This window comes from Brachypodium distachyon, chromosome 5 (assembly GCF_000005505.3).
Source record: "Brachypodium distachyon strain Bd21 chromosome 5, Brachypodium_distachyon_v3.0, whole genome shotgun sequence".
NCBI classification, from domain to species: domain Eukaryota; kingdom Viridiplantae; phylum Streptophyta; class Magnoliopsida; order Poales; family Poaceae; genus Brachypodium; species Brachypodium distachyon.
The window spans coordinates 22,859,889-22,874,373 of record NC_016135.3 but is presented as its reverse complement, the minus strand read 5'-3'; the positions used below and the strand labels follow the sequence as shown (position 1 = coordinate 22,874,373).

The 14,485-nt window shown below is 46.5% G+C and overlaps 1 protein-coding gene and 1 non-coding gene across 4 annotated transcripts; both read left to right on the top strand.

Moving 5' to 3' along the window:
* The first annotated feature begins 2,123 nt into the window (after window positions 1-2,123).
* Window positions 2,124-11,510, top strand: LOC104585413. 3 transcript variants are annotated; one of them, XM_024456248.1, is made up of 14 exons: window positions 2,124-2,449; window positions 2,583-2,669; window positions 2,759-2,863; window positions 2,959-3,115; window positions 3,322-3,437; window positions 3,531-3,701; window positions 3,900-4,001; window positions 7,564-7,728; window positions 8,137-8,307; window positions 8,478-8,666; window positions 9,120-9,221; window positions 9,389-9,577; window positions 10,030-10,910; window positions 11,010-11,510. In XM_024456248.1, exons 5-13 carry the CDS (start codon window positions 3,345-3,347, stop codon window positions 10,582-10,584), a joined length of 1,737 nt encoding a protein of 578 aa, XP_024312016.1. In that variant the 5' UTR covers window positions 2,124-2,449; window positions 2,583-2,669; window positions 2,759-2,863; window positions 2,959-3,115; window positions 3,322-3,344; the 3' UTR covers window positions 10,585-10,910; window positions 11,010-11,510. The 3 variants fall into 3 exon arrangements, with proteins under 3 accessions (XP_024312016.1, XP_024312015.1, XP_010240334.1); XM_024456247.1 differs by having other exon boundaries at window positions 3,322-3,458; XM_010242032.3 differs by lacking the exons at window positions 2,124-2,449; window positions 2,583-2,669; window positions 2,759-2,863; ... (2 more) ...; window positions 3,531-3,701; window positions 3,900-4,001 and adding an exon at window positions 6,631-7,367.
* On the top strand, window positions 3,195-3,301 carry MIR9480B (microRNA MIR9480b). Its single transcript, NR_127081.1, has one exon. It is a non-coding gene; the product is annotated as a microRNA MIR9480b (primary transcript).
* Window positions 11,511-14,485: the final 2,975 nt, after the last annotated feature.

The following is a 14,485-nucleotide window of genomic DNA, read 5'->3' as shown; positions in this document are numbered from 1 at the left end:
GGGCTGGGCAACGGGACCTGCGAGACCGCAGACTGATCTGGGCGAGGGCATCGTACCACAGCCATATGTACAGTAGCGGCGACGGCCGTTGATTTGGTATTTGGACCGCCGTCGGTTGTCGTCGCAGTTGGGTGGTGGTAGATGACCTTTGCTACTGGCTCGCACCGAAGGTCCGAAACCGCGCCGACTCACGAAGCGGAGTATGAGTCAGGGCATGTACAAAGTTACAGACACCGTGCCATCTACCGTGTTTTTTATGTGATTTACAGACAATTTTAAAAATAATATATACAATAGTCTGTCTATACGCTGTCTAAAAAATCTCTACTAAAATTATAGACAGCAGACATACAATGGTAATTAATGTAGGTTGTCTATTAAATTGACTGTAGAACTACAGATAGAATGCTGTCTTTTCTCAATCTCTTTCCTCCACCTCAGCAAAACTATCTCTCGTAGACACCTAAATCAGCCCCATTATACATGCCCTTAGCCGAGATGGAAAAGCATTTAACAATTTCATCATGGTTCCCTTCATCGCATTTGGTGAATGTTGTAATCGTTGTTTCAAGGCAACAAAGCCTTATTTCGCTGTAAAATTACTCGCCCCGTCTCATATTAAGTAACTCAAATTTGTTCAAATATGGATATATCTATGCCTAAAAATCATCTAGATACATGTAATAGAAAGTCACTTAATATGGGACGGAGGCAGTATAAAACAAAACAAAATTGATTGTTTCACCTGATATTGGCATTGTCTACCACATGATACGATTTTATAAAACAGAAATAAAGGACAAATTATTATAAATTTAAAAACTCAATCTTTGATAGGATTTTATTTGGTTGGATTTGAATTGCTAGTTCAAAATCATGTTTGTCTACCACATGGATATGTAGAATGATAAACAAATTCAAAGGATTGATGTATTTGAGAGAGGGAGGAACTAAGGTTGGCTATAGATGTCATTTTATGAAATTTTAGATTACATCCATATATCGGAGCTCCGCCGGGAGAAAGTACGACGGTCGTTTTCGATAGTCCATTTTTTTGATGGAATAGATTTGTTTTGCCTTTTTTCCGTATACTTTTTATTTTCAATATTTGAACTTTTGCTTTTGTCAAGTATTAAAATTTTCAATATTTGCTTTAACAACGTTTTGTTTTCTCAACTTTTAGTTTTCAAATCCCTTTACACTTTGCTTTTATCAACTTTTTATTTTGTTAGCTTTTAAAAATTCAAATTAAAAACACACAAAGAGGAGACTCACCTCCCGGCCCTTGCGGCAGCCTCCTATCGGCTCGTCAATCGGCAGCGCCCTGCCTCATCGGCGAAGAAGCACGGTTGCCCCAGGAAGCCACCGCGACGGCGTAGTGTCGAGAAGATCCGTCGTGAATTTGTCAGATCTCAGACCACCAAGTTTAGATCTAACGGATATAGTCGACGACATCAACGCGAGGAAGAGGGATGTTGGCGGCGCGAGGTAAGGCGAACATGCCGTGAGGAGAGGGGCTTGGTCGCCTGGATCTTTGGAAGAGGGGGGACGAGAGAGTGAGAGATAAGATAAGGGTAGGACACGTCACCGCGAAAGAGAGAACTCGCTAAAATTAATCCTAAAATCAAACAAGAAAGCGATACAAGTTTTTAGGGCCCCTTTGATTCAAAGGAATTTCATAGGAAATTTGGAGGATTCTATTGTTAAGGGATTTTTCCTTATAGCTCGTTTGATTTGCAGGATTTGAAACCAGGAACATTTCCTATGGACTAGTTTGCATGCAATTCCAAAGGAAAATTTCCATGAGATCCAACCTCATGGAAAAATTCTTTTGTGTCTATGACAACAGTGAGTAGCATATAATCCTTTAAACAAATTCTACATTTCTCTTGTGGTGCAAGTAAACAACTTGTACTATACATTCTTGTATTTTGAATTTTCATGAGATTCAACATGCCACGACACAAATTCTATGTTTTTCCTATATTACTGTATTTTGAAATCCTGCTAAGGGCGTTTAAGTTTTAGTACAGCCCACCGCATCTGAGGAAAAACACTATTGCTAATTGTTAGCCAGCTGTTTTATGATTCGTGAATGGTCACTTTTCTTACCGGCCGACATCACATATCTCCATGTCCGTTGTATCTGTCTTTCTGGTCGGAGACCCGTTTCTGCTGAGACGAAGATAGAACGGGGGAGTCAATGGGTCCGGTTGGGTTGCCGCGGGCGGAGTCGTCTGTCGTCGCCGCCGGCGGGCTCGGTTTGCCCTCCCCCCCAGTCCCTTCCTCAGTTCCCTCCATCCCTCTTCGCGCGGCACCGAGACTGATGGAGCGGGCGATTGCAGAGGCGGCGGTGTAAGGGAGTGCTGGATCCACATGTCGACGTCGTGAGATTCTGCGGCGACCGAATCCAAAGCGTCTGCACTGGCTCCCCCTTTCTGTGCAACGCGTAAGTTTCTTCCTACCTCGTCTCGAGCTCTTGTTCTTCTACCTCGTCCAGTTTCCGATCTGCGGTTTCTCGGAGAAGTGTCTGACACTGACTGACTGACGGCGGTGCTTTGTTTCTTTGCTCCGGTGGGCAGATTACATCCCCACGGTGTTCGACAACTTCAGCGCTAATGTCTTCGTGGACGGCAACATCGTCAACCTGGGCCTATGGGACACCGCTGGTACCTACAAGTCTACTACTATTTGGAGATCTCTACTATTTGACCCCTCTTGCTTCCCATAGCTGAGATTTTGCTGCTACTGCCGGTAGTGTTCTGTTCTTTCGTTCAGGGCAAGGAGACTATAGCAGGCTGACATATTCGTGCTGGTCTTCTCCCTCAACAACAGCGCAAGCTACGAGAATGTTCTTAAGAAGGTGACCGAAAAGTTCAGGAGATGCTTGTTTCAGCGTGCTTGTAATTTCACCTCAATGTTCTGAAACTGATTATCATTGTGTTTCTGGTCGACCAGTGGATGCCGCAGAGCTTTGCTGATTTGCCCCGAATGTTCTGATTGTTTCTTTGAATGGAGAAGCCCACTCTCAGTTTCATTTTAGATTACCCCCTCCCAATTAAGACCCATGAGCGTGACAGGGCCAGGACGCGCAGGACCGCTACCTGACGCCTAGGTAAACAGCTCCAAAATCACCACCCAAACCTACTTTCTACAGTGAGCTACACAACTATGAAACCTTTTTATGACAGTTTTGTTAAGGGTATGTGAGGGTGGTAACTGAATGTGTTTGGGTGCAATCCTCACACGACGGGTGTCACCCTCACACATTCGGGTACCACCCTAACATACCCTTAACAAGTTTCTGATCAAAACATCCAGCACATAGCATCGACACCGCAGCAATGAACTCTCCAGGGAAACCATCAGAAGAATTAAACTATTGGTGTAGGAGAAATCTCAGCTCGGTTTCTGCTAAACAGATACCTCTTATAGAGGTGAACATTCCATTGGTGATGGTAAATACTACATTTCTCAGAATCCTGGTTGTTCCACAGCAAAACTGAATGTGCAGGCTAACTGCTCTGTAGGCACCACCTTCCCCATTCATGTTGATTTCGCTAACTATCATCCAGTGGAGTTGCTTAACAGTGGTCAAGTCAATGGCGAGCAGGCATGGCAAGTCACATCACTGGATGTTCCTTGATAACTTCCTGTATCATCTGGTGGAAAAAAGAGAGACAGCGATAGAAATGAGCAAGGTAGGTGGTAGCATCCTTCCATTGAAAAGAGCATCATAACCTTATGGTCTTAGAAGAAAAACCTGTGCTGATAAGAAATAGGGTCAGCTCTGCCATTTCCTTCTCCTGGTACCATTTTATTTTGATTAGTGGTGTTAGGGTGCTTTAGCAGAACCTGCATTGTGATCATCACCTTATCCCAATGTTTCTTTATGTCAGCTCCGTCTTGTTAATCTCGACATCGATTGCGTGACAAAACTGGATCATCACCTTTTCATCTATGTTTACTACCAGGGCAAACAGGAAGAATCTGTTATATCGGTAAGTATCTCACTGATCAGTCATTGGTTCTGCACGTTGCCAACTACATCCACACAATCGCAAGCTGAATATTATTGCAGTTCACAATGATCTGGGCCTACAAATTATAGATGCCTGATTGTCGTAGTGATTAGGGATGTCTGTAATCCCTAGGTTGTTACAGACACATACTTCTTTGAGCTCACACACTAGAGGGTCACTTCAACCATTTCTGACATATGAATTTCCCTCTGGTACCATTTTATTTGCTGTCATATTAGGTTGCTTAAAAAATTACGGTAAAAAAGAGGGTGCTTTACAAATAGGCATTAGCTCCACTAAACTATAATCTTAGCTCCATGGCCACCAGTGATTTTGTATATCTATATATTGGTCTGTTCCTGCAGAATCACTGAATATTAAATTATTTACAGTACGTCCAGCTGTCCCTGATATTATCGAAATGAACACAGAACACAGATTTAGGGGTGGGTACTCTTCTAATTTAACTAGTTAAGCATGACAAAAGCCTCTGCAAACAAGTTATTGAATTATTCTTAGAACTGTTATGGAAAACTTAAATTTTGTTTATTACTAGCTAAGCGTCCTGTTGGACGCGCGTCGGTACGGTCTTTATAAATTTATTTATGGCCGCAACAGTGATATTTAGACTGATAATTATCCTCTTAAAACAATTTCACCATTTGCCGATCTCACATTTGGCGTCTAGTGACGACCAATCAAGCTTCCGCGTGTGACGAATGTCGATTATAATTTTAGAATTTACTCCTCTGTTCCATATTAAGTGACAAAATATTACATGTATCTAGACATTTTTGTGTATAGATACATTCATATTTTGACAAATTTGAGTCAGCTGTTGTGGGATGGAGGGAGTATAATTTGACGTGACATGATCATGTGCTCACCATAAGTCATATGGCATAGCGAACAGACGAATGGTATCCCGAATCGCTTGGCCCGTAGTTGCGTCGACCTTGGGCAAGATAAATTAATGGATAATCATATAATCACGCAAGATAAATTAGAGATAAAAGAACAAGGCGGCGAAACAAAGAAAAATTAAAACTGTAAAACATCTAGCCGCTAATTGTCTTTTTTTAGACAACAGCCACTAATTAAAATTGCATTGCCTTAATAGTTGTCATGATGAAGCTGGGCCTCACCAGGAATCTCTTCCTCTTAAATTGAAATGGGAACGTTTTCTCACCATTAGAGGGGCCAAGTTGTATCCGATGCATAAACGCCCTCCTTCCGGCATGCTTGCCACCAGCCTTGTGACCTCTTTGTGCTGCATAGTTTGTTAGCTGGGTCGATTTGATGTCATGAAGCCTTCAGGACATGAGAAGGAAGTCCGTTCGGAGTTTAGTGACTTCACGTCGGGATTCGGAATTTCATTCAATGCCAGGGTGAACAGGAATTACTGCGTCCTCAGGCGGGAATCGTGGGGGTGCTTGAACGGTGGATCCGTTACCTGCATATGCCGGAGCCGGTAAAAGAGACTTTCACGTGACTTCAGGAACTATGGCGGTAATTTTTCTTTTTTGAGCGGATCTATGGCGGTAGTTACAAGGATATTCCTTTTGACAGCATTACAGGGATATTCCTCGTATAGTCAACATTGTGGTAGATCTTCTCTGAACCCTGCGCCTCTTCACTAATGTTTACTGGGCTTCGTCGTGGGCATGTGGCAGACGAGATGCCCTGCGGCCCGCGGGTATTAAGGGCCGGGCGTAAGGCACTACTGGTGCTATTCACTAATGTTTGCTGGGCTTCGTCGTGGGCTGGGACGTATGCGACTTAGCCGAAGAGCAGGGCTAAAGCCCACTCCGCAATTTCAGCGAGAGTAAATTACAGAAAACCACCCAAATTAGAGATTAGGGTTTCACGTAGGTACCAGTTTTCGTTTTGGTGACTAAAAACCACCGGATTTGCTTAACCTCTTGATCACTAGCGGATAAGCCCATTTCTGACGGAGCGGGTCCACTAGTCAGACCGACGTGGCGTGCCAGCGTGGCCATGGATTGAACAGATCAACATCGTTGTGCCCCCTATGCGCGCTGCTCTGCTCGTGCCACTGCGCGCCCTGCCCTGCTCGCTGCCGTGTCCTGCGCCTGCTCTGCTCGCGCTGTCGCTCGCCGCCGCGCGCACTGCCCTGCTCACACCGCGCGCCCCGCTCACGGCCGCCGCTCCCTGCCGCGTCCTACGCCTGCTCTGCGCGCCCGGCTCGCGGCCGCCGCTCGCCACCGCCGCGCCGCTCTGCTCGCGCCGCCAGCCCGGCGCACCGCTCACGGCCGCCGCTCCCTGCCGCGTCCTACGCCTGCTCTGCGCGCCCGGCTCGCGGCCGCCGCTCGCCACCGCCGCGCCGCTCTGCTCGCGCCGCCCGCCCAGCGCCCTGCTCGCGGTCGCGCCTGCTCTGCGCTCGCCGCCGCGCGTCCTGCGCGTGCCCTGCTCGTTGCATCCTCGCTGCCTCCTCGCCGGAGAAGGACCAGGCCAGCTCGATGGGGAGAAGGAGAGAACAGAGGGAGAGCACCCTGGCAGGCCAAGCTGTGGCCTAACAGTGGGCCATACCTATCAGAAACACACTTATTCGCTAGTGACCGAGAGTTTAAGCAAATTCGGTGGTTTTTAGTCACCAAAACGAAAACTGGTACCTATGTGAAATCCTAACCTCTAATGTGATGGTTTTCTATAATTTACTCTTTCAGCAAGCGAGTCCATCTCTCTCGTCTTCGTCTTCCCAACAACGCAAAAACAGAGAGCTGCTGGCAATGGCTATTCCTTCTTTTTTCTTCTTCTTTTTTTCAGGGCATGGCTGTTCCTTCTTCTCAATGACAGGGGAGGCTCCAAAGGCTTTGGGCCGGCCGGGGGTAGATTGGCTTTTTAGTAGGGAAGCCAGTGGACAGCTCTTGCAATCTCCAAGCTTTCTGCCTAAATAAAACCGAATCCCCACATATGTGCCAGCGCTCGTCTCACCGGATCACCTCAGCAGTCTTGGCTGTACATTTTCCCTGCCACAAACCCACGGCACCAACCAGCACGGTGGGGTTATTTTAAACACCAGGCTTAGCGCCGAAACGCCCAACGAGCTGCTCTTCTCTCCTACGTCTCTGCTTCCCCTGAGCGCACCTCAACATAAACTCCCTTCTCCCTCCCGCTACGCGCCCCTCCTCTTTCCTGCTTCTCTTCTTCCGCTGAACGCACTGCCAACAAAACAAGGCCTCTGCTCCAAGAACACCTCTCCGCCACGCCCCCTCCCGTCCCCTCCCTCCGACCGCCCTCCTCCTCGGAGACGCAATGGGGCAGGTCGAGGACGAGCGGGGCGCCTCCATCCGCCCGCTCCACGCGGAGCAAGAGCCCGTGACTGTGAGATCATCCTTTCAATTCGATTTCCGAGTTTCTTTCAATTCGATTTCGAGTTCGATATTGGCGATTCTTGGTTTTATTATTGCGATTTCCGAGTTCTTTTTTGCCGATTCTTGCTTTTCTTGTTGCGATTTCCGAGTTCAGTTTTGCCTCTCTAGTCTATTTTATGCGATTCTTGTTTTTCTTGCGCCTTCAGGGTCATGCGGTAAAGCGCACGCGGGGAGAATGGGGGGGCCTCAATGGCGCCTTGGGGACGGGAAACCAGGTGGGTGCAGACATAGAGGAAGGAGCGGGACGGAAACTACGAGCAAGAGAACGCAAAGAGAGTTGCGGCCAAGTGGAGGAGGAGGAGGAGGAGGAGGTGAGCACCTGATAGAAAGGCAAACAAATCCAATTGTGTTCTTATTGCGATTTCCGAGTTCAATTTTGGCGATTCTCTTCTGATTGCTGTTTCTGAGTTCAATTTTGCCCGATTCTCTGTTTTCTTGGTGCGATTCCCGAGTTGCCTCTCTTTTATGCGATTCTTGTTTTTCTTGGGCCTGCAGTGTCTTGCGGCCAAGTGGAGGAGGTGAGCACCTGATAGTTTCTCGGACTCTCATAGAAAGGCAAATAAATCCAATTGTGTTCTTATTGCGATTTCCGAGTTCAATTTTGGCGATTCTCTTCTGATTGCGGTTTCCGAGTTCAATTTTGCCCGATTCTTTGTTTTCTTATTGCGATTCCGAGTTGCCTCTCTTTTATGCGATTCTTGTTTTTCTTGGGCCTGCAGTGTCTTGCGGTAAAGCGCACGCGGGGAGATGGGGGAGGCATCAATGTTGCCACAGGGGCGTGGAGAGGGCAGGCGGGCGCAGACACAGACAAAGGCCATGAAACGAAACCAGGAGCAGGAGAACAGAAAAGGAGCTGCGGCCAAGAGGGCGAAGTGGAGGAGGAGAAGGAGGTGAGCAGCCATCTCATAGCTATTTTTCTTGGACTCTCATGTTATGGACTTATGGTAGAAAGGCAAACTAATCCAATTGTGTTCGTAGGAACCTGATGCTATGGTAGTAAGTCTTTCTTCATTATGAATGCTCTTGTAAGCTGATTTTTGTTTTCTTCTTGCGCCTGCAGGTGAGTGGCCCTGGAGGAAGCAGCATAACGGTAAAACATACGCCGGTAGATGGGGGAGACCTCCACATCAGTGACACCCTTAGAACTAAGAACTTGCAAGGTGCAGGGGCAGGCCGAGAACCTGGAAAGCAACCATCAATGGAACATCAAAAGAGCTACGGCCAAGAGGACGAAGAAGAGAAAGAGGAGGTGAGCCACCTCGAATTGTGATAGCTATTTTGCTAGGGCTCTGATGTTATGGTAGAAAGGCAACCGAATCCAATTGTCTTCATAGATGAACCTGATGGTATGGTACAAACTACAAAGTCTTCACTCTGAATGTTTTGGAATATCGCTTCTTACTGTATCTTGAATTTCATCGACTTTCCGTATGTGCTATTCCCTTTTATTTCAATCTGCCCATCGACCCTCATTCTTCCTTTACTGTGTAGATGTACTGCTGAGAAATTAGGAATTGTTGTTTTCATCAGCTTATGGGCCAAGTGTATGTGTTGGTTAATGGTTATGGACTTTACCTTAGAAACAATTTCGCTTAACTTCTTAGCAATTTAAGAATTATTATCAGTTAGGCATCTTGCCTTAAATCGATTTAGAGTAGAATTACTTTTGCCTGGAAAACTTAGCAGTAGTTCCTCGATTCAGGTTGGCCCACTGAGCAAGGAGGGATCTTGCTGGAAAGAAGATAAAGTAAAGTTGGTAAATGAAGTGGGAGCAAAGAAACTGTTCAAGTCCATAGTCAAGGAGGTGAGCCATGTCATAGCTATTTTTCTTGGACTCTCATGTTATGGACTTATGGTAGAAAGGCAAACTAATCCAATTGTGTTCATAGGAACCTGATGCTATGGTAGTAAGTCTTTCTTCATTATGAATGCTCTTGTATGCTGATTTTTGTTTTCTTCTTGCGCCTGCAGGTGAGTGGCCCTGGAGGAAGCAGCATAACGGTAAAACATACGCCGGTAGATGGGGGAGACCTCCACATCAGTGACACCCTTAGAACTAAGAACTTGCAAGGTGCAGGGGCAGGCCGAGAACCTGGAAAGCAACCATCAATGGAACATCAAAAGAGCTACGGCCAAGAGGACGAAGAAGAGAAAGAGGAGGTGAGCCACCTCGAATTGTGATAGCTATTTTGCTAGGGCTCTGATGTTATGGTAGAAAAGCAACTGAATCCAATTGTCTTCATAGATGAACCTGATGGTATGGTACAAACTACAAAGTCTTCACTCTGAATATTTTGGAACATCGCTTCTTACTCGTATCTTGAATTTCATTGACTTTCCATATGTGCTATTCCCTTTTATTTCAAATCTGCCTATCGACCCTCATTCCTTTACTGTGTAGATGTACTACTGAGAAATTAGGAATTGTTGTTTTCATCAGCTTATGTGCCAAGTGTATGTGTTGGTTAATGGTTATGGATTTTACCTTAGAAACAATTTCGCTTAACTTCTTAGCAATTTAAGAATTATTATCAGTTAGGCATCCTGCCTTAAATGAATTTAGAGTAGAATTACTTTTGCCTGGAAAACTTACCAGTGCTTCCTCGGTTCAGGTTGGTCTACTGAGCAAGGAGGTAGAAAAGAAACCGTTCAAGTCCATAGTCAAGAATGCTACCAGTGAGCAACCTGGAGGGAAACTATTGCTATCTCGGTATCATCAAGGCCTTGGAGCCTGCCTGGAGCAAATAAGACTAAATGAATCTCTAGAAAATCTGGTTCCTGCACTCAGAAGTGCAATGAAGTATTCAAGAAGAAGAGCTACAATAATGAATCTTCCAAAGCCATGGGTAGAGAAAATCTTGGAGAATCTGATGTATCCAGACTTGTGTCGAGCTGTTTCATCATCCTATTTTTTCCTAAGAGTGAGCATGTCGCCATGCCATTGTGGCGCCTTTATCAAACATAGCTCATTCCTCGCAGCAATTGTTCAGCCCACTGCCCTCGTGTTATTGTCGCCTCAAGGATGTCTCGCCGACTGTTGGAACCCGCAAGCCGAATGCTGCAGAGGTATATTGCCGTGGCCTACAGGAGCCGTAGATGGTACAAAATCCTGGACTGCAGAAAAGGCATATTCTTGTATCGAGGCATTCAACATCAGTGCAACTTGATGTGATGAGGCCATTTCATACAATGGTGGCTCAAACACTCCCCGCAGTTTCACTATCAGATCAGGAGACGTTGATTGCTGCTGTAATACTTCCCTGGGAGGAGCACTTTTCTGTCATCATGATTTCCGGATCTATTGACTCAGTAACCTGGAGAATATTCCGCTCAGATGAAGGTTTCTGGATACAAAGGCGTGCTAGTTGCTCTATAGACACATCAAATCTTTCATCATTGAGATCCCATGCAGTCTTTGCATCTGATAGCTTGTACCTAGTTGATGCCCACAACAAAAGGATTTTGCATTTCAGCACTGACAAAAATGTGTTAGGTAAACTGATTCTTTTTTTTTTGAAGGGGAACCGTCTGATTCTCATGTTTTCTATAGTATGCCTTTGGTATCGTTCTGACATAGTGCTTTAAATTGTAGGTACGGTTCCTTTGCCTCCAGCATGTCCCAGTAAACTTACTGTGAAGAATAACATCCTTGGAAGAACAAGATGCGGCAACGTTTGCTGGGCAATTCTGGACCGAACGCACATATCTATATTCATGTTGGATGGTAATCATTGGACAAGAAGATGGAAATGGTTGCTACCAGAAAAGCTATACAGTTGTTGCTTAGTTGGATTCGCCGAACAGAGCGGACTCCTGATGATTGAGTGTTTCGTTATAATTGGCTGCCTCAACATGGAGACCGGAGAAGTGACGTACCTTGAAGAAACTATATCTACGCTCGATTGTCTGTGCTTTGAGATGGAACATAGTCTAGCTGATCATAGTCATTAGTTCTGAATTCTGATAAATGCATGAGCAAATGAAGCCCCAGTTTTGTTGTTTCATAACAAAAAAATTTGACGAATTTATTGCCAAGAGGATAGACTATTGATATATACTCTGCAATGAATAGTTGATTCAAGTACTCAATCCAGTGCATGGCTCAGAAAATGTTTGTTCTCTTTGGAGTTGTTGCTCAACTGAAAAAAAAATTCGTCGCGTAGAGAACTGGTGGAAATTAGAAGGCGGAAGCCTGCAACTGGTTGTCCCTGGGCTGTAGTATTTACCTGGATGAACGATTTCACTTTACTTTTCATGTCCAAAATTGGGATGAATGAACTAGAGACAGTAGTGAGGAGTGGATGGTAATTTACCTTTTAAGCTTTTGATGATGGAAAGAACTTCCTGATAAGCTAAATAAACATGGACATAACAAGTTGCACTAAGTAGAGCATTTTCGTATTAGGAAAGGGAATTAGTGTGTCTTTGATTTGCAAAAGGTGAACAAATCTCCAACTGGTTCAAGTTACAAAATGCCATGAGAAACTTTATGCTTTATTCACAAGAGAAAGTGTTTGCTAGGATGGTCATTTATATTGGATTGCAAGGGGATGGCCTTTGTTAGAGAATTGTTTGGTCAGTTTTCTGAGTTGGAGAAGCAGGTAGATTGAGTGGCAGAACCAAATATGCGGGTGGTTAAGTATGAAGGAGGGTAAGAATGTCATATCCTCTCATTGACGTGAGGGTTTAGCATGAAACATGATTAGGAGAAAGAGGTAGGGCACCACGGTTCCACGAAGGGGACCAAGTGCGGTGAAACTAGACGAACTCAACTACTCAAGCCTAGCTGCAAAATAAACCTCTTGATCGATGCCAATGGCAGTTGTTGTCAACTTTAGATTGACGTGCCTCTAGGTAGATCATGAATGAGAAAGCGTTTAATTAGATGATTTAATTCGACTACCAGTGTAATTAAATTTAAATATGTATCTTATTCTTTAATCCGTAGCAACGACACTGGTAATTAATGTAATCCATTCTAAATTCTTGATTCAAATTTGCTCAAATATGGATGTATCTATTCTTAAAAAACGTCTAAATACATTTCATATGTCGACAACAATTTAAAATCGGAGGAGTACCAGTTAAACACCACTCTGCAACGACTTTCTATAGCCGGAACCCATGTCTCACAAGTCACAACTTGAGGTATCTCCGAACCCATATCTCCTTAACTACCTGTCCCTCCATCCTGTACCCACACTCCGTCCAACGACACGATTGCTCGCCTCGCATGTAATCCTTGAGGGAGATGAAAACATGTCGCACCACGTCGCCATCCTCGATCGAGTTATAGTAGCAGTACTCCGGACCTGGGACGGATGGATGGCAAAAGGGCAAGACACTGTCCGGGCTTACCATGGTCGCGTCAAAACCGTAAGCTGGGAGCACAGGATCGCCGCGCAGTGCATGTGTCTGGGAATGCTCGAGGCAGCGGCGTTGGCATGCCCCACAAAACAGTCTCCTGCAGCAGCTCCGGTAGACAACACCAATGTCACGACATGCACCGCCCTCACACGGTAGCAGTAAAGCTCGTCCTCGCCCAGCTGGCGATGCGTCGGCGTGCTCGGGATGGTCGCAGCGCTTGCATCCTTGGTCGCGGACTGGGTGAGCGACGCGGCTGGGAAGTTCGTCGTCTTGGATGCGAATCAGGCTCTCCTGGCACAAGATAGGAAAGGCCAAATTGCTCCGAGGAAGCTTCAGTTTGTCCAGCGAGTAGAGGTGGTCTAGCGCCCCTGTTTTGGTGTCGTAGTAGCCTAAAGCTCGTCCTGTGTTGAGCAGGATCCTTCCATCGTTACCGTCTTCTTCGTCCATGGGCACCACCACCTGACCCCTCCTGAGAGAATAGTCGGCGTGTTGGCCGAGCTGTATCTTGTATGCGTAAACCCACGAGGAGCTGTGCTTGTGCATCACCCATATATCCATCTCTTCCGCCTCGGCGTTCACGACAACGACGGAGAGTGTTCCGGCCGTTAGCTCGACAACAAATGCATCATCGTGGTCATTGTTCAAGCATGGTTCACATGGGAGGACGCGGAACGCTCGGGTGGAGATCTCAAACGCAACAACGGCGCGCGCTTCCTCATGCATAGGCTTGCTCATCCAGTAGATTGTCCCATCGACGTGCGCCGGCGGCATGTCGCTCACCGGCCTCGGCGGCTTGCCGACACAGCTCCATTGCTTTTCGCTGCTTGTCTTGATCATGCACGCCAGAGTACCAGAGATATGGCCTATCTCAGCGGCCACATGTTCTCCCGTTGACCGGTCGAAACCGAATCCGATGTTTCTGCCGACCGAGAAGGCATGCCGGCGATGATTGCCAGTCGGGCTAAAGTGTGATTTGCCACGTCTTCCAAGACACTGGATGGCGCCAGTGCATACGTTGCATAGGAAGTCATCATTGCCGGTGCTTATTAGGCTGAGCCCGTTGCATGGCTTGGAGCAGATGATCTTGTCCTTGGCGATAGCGGGACCTGCAGCTTGAAGCCAGTTCTTCACCGGGGCAAAGTCGAAGAGTGCTCGCCGAGCACGGCCATTGTTGGCCATCAAGATCCTCTTCGGCCTCTTCACCGACATGTGTGCTGCAACAAAGCTCTCGCTCTCGATCAACGAGCACCATCGCCTGCATACCAGCATGGATTGTGCGATTGACTTGACCGGAAGGCGCACCAGGATCTCCGTCAGTGCCGATAGCTCTTGCTTCTCCTGATGGCTTTCGCTCCCAATCCGGACTAAGCTGTCCTCGTAGAGACCAAACCAAAGCGCGGCAGGTGCCTCCTTCTGGCCAATACGGATATCAGTATCAGGAACAGAGACGACTAGTTGGACATCCCCTGTGTCCGGATCGTAAGTATGAACCTGGTGTTGTGACGAAGCAATCAGTAACTTTTTCCTTGTTTCACGAAAATTCCCCTCTTGGCCAACGCCACTGCAGCAGCCGAGGACGGTGATGAACCGGGGGATATGCACATCGTGTGTGTGAAGAGCGATGCGGTAATCCAGTGACCACTCGCTGGCACCGTGATCTCTGAGCATCCATACATCCAGCCAGCAGTTTCTACCTTGCCC

What these genes read in the sequence shown, in the direction of transcription:
- LOC104585413 (XM_024456247.1), top strand. Translation starts at nt 3,345, where the DNA reads ATGAACTCTCCAGGGAAACCATCAGAAGAATTAAACTATTGGTGTAGG. An exon ending in CAGCGATAGAAATGAGCAAG is followed by an intron (nt 3,702 to 3,899) that starts GTAGGTGGTAGC and finishes TCTTTATGTCAG; the next exon opens with CTCCGTCTTGTTAATCTCGA. An exon ending in ACGAAGAAGAGAAAGAGGAG is followed by an intron (nt 9,578 to 10,029) that starts GTGAGCCACCTC and finishes TCCTCGGTTCAG; the next exon opens with GTTGGTCTACTGAGCAAGGA.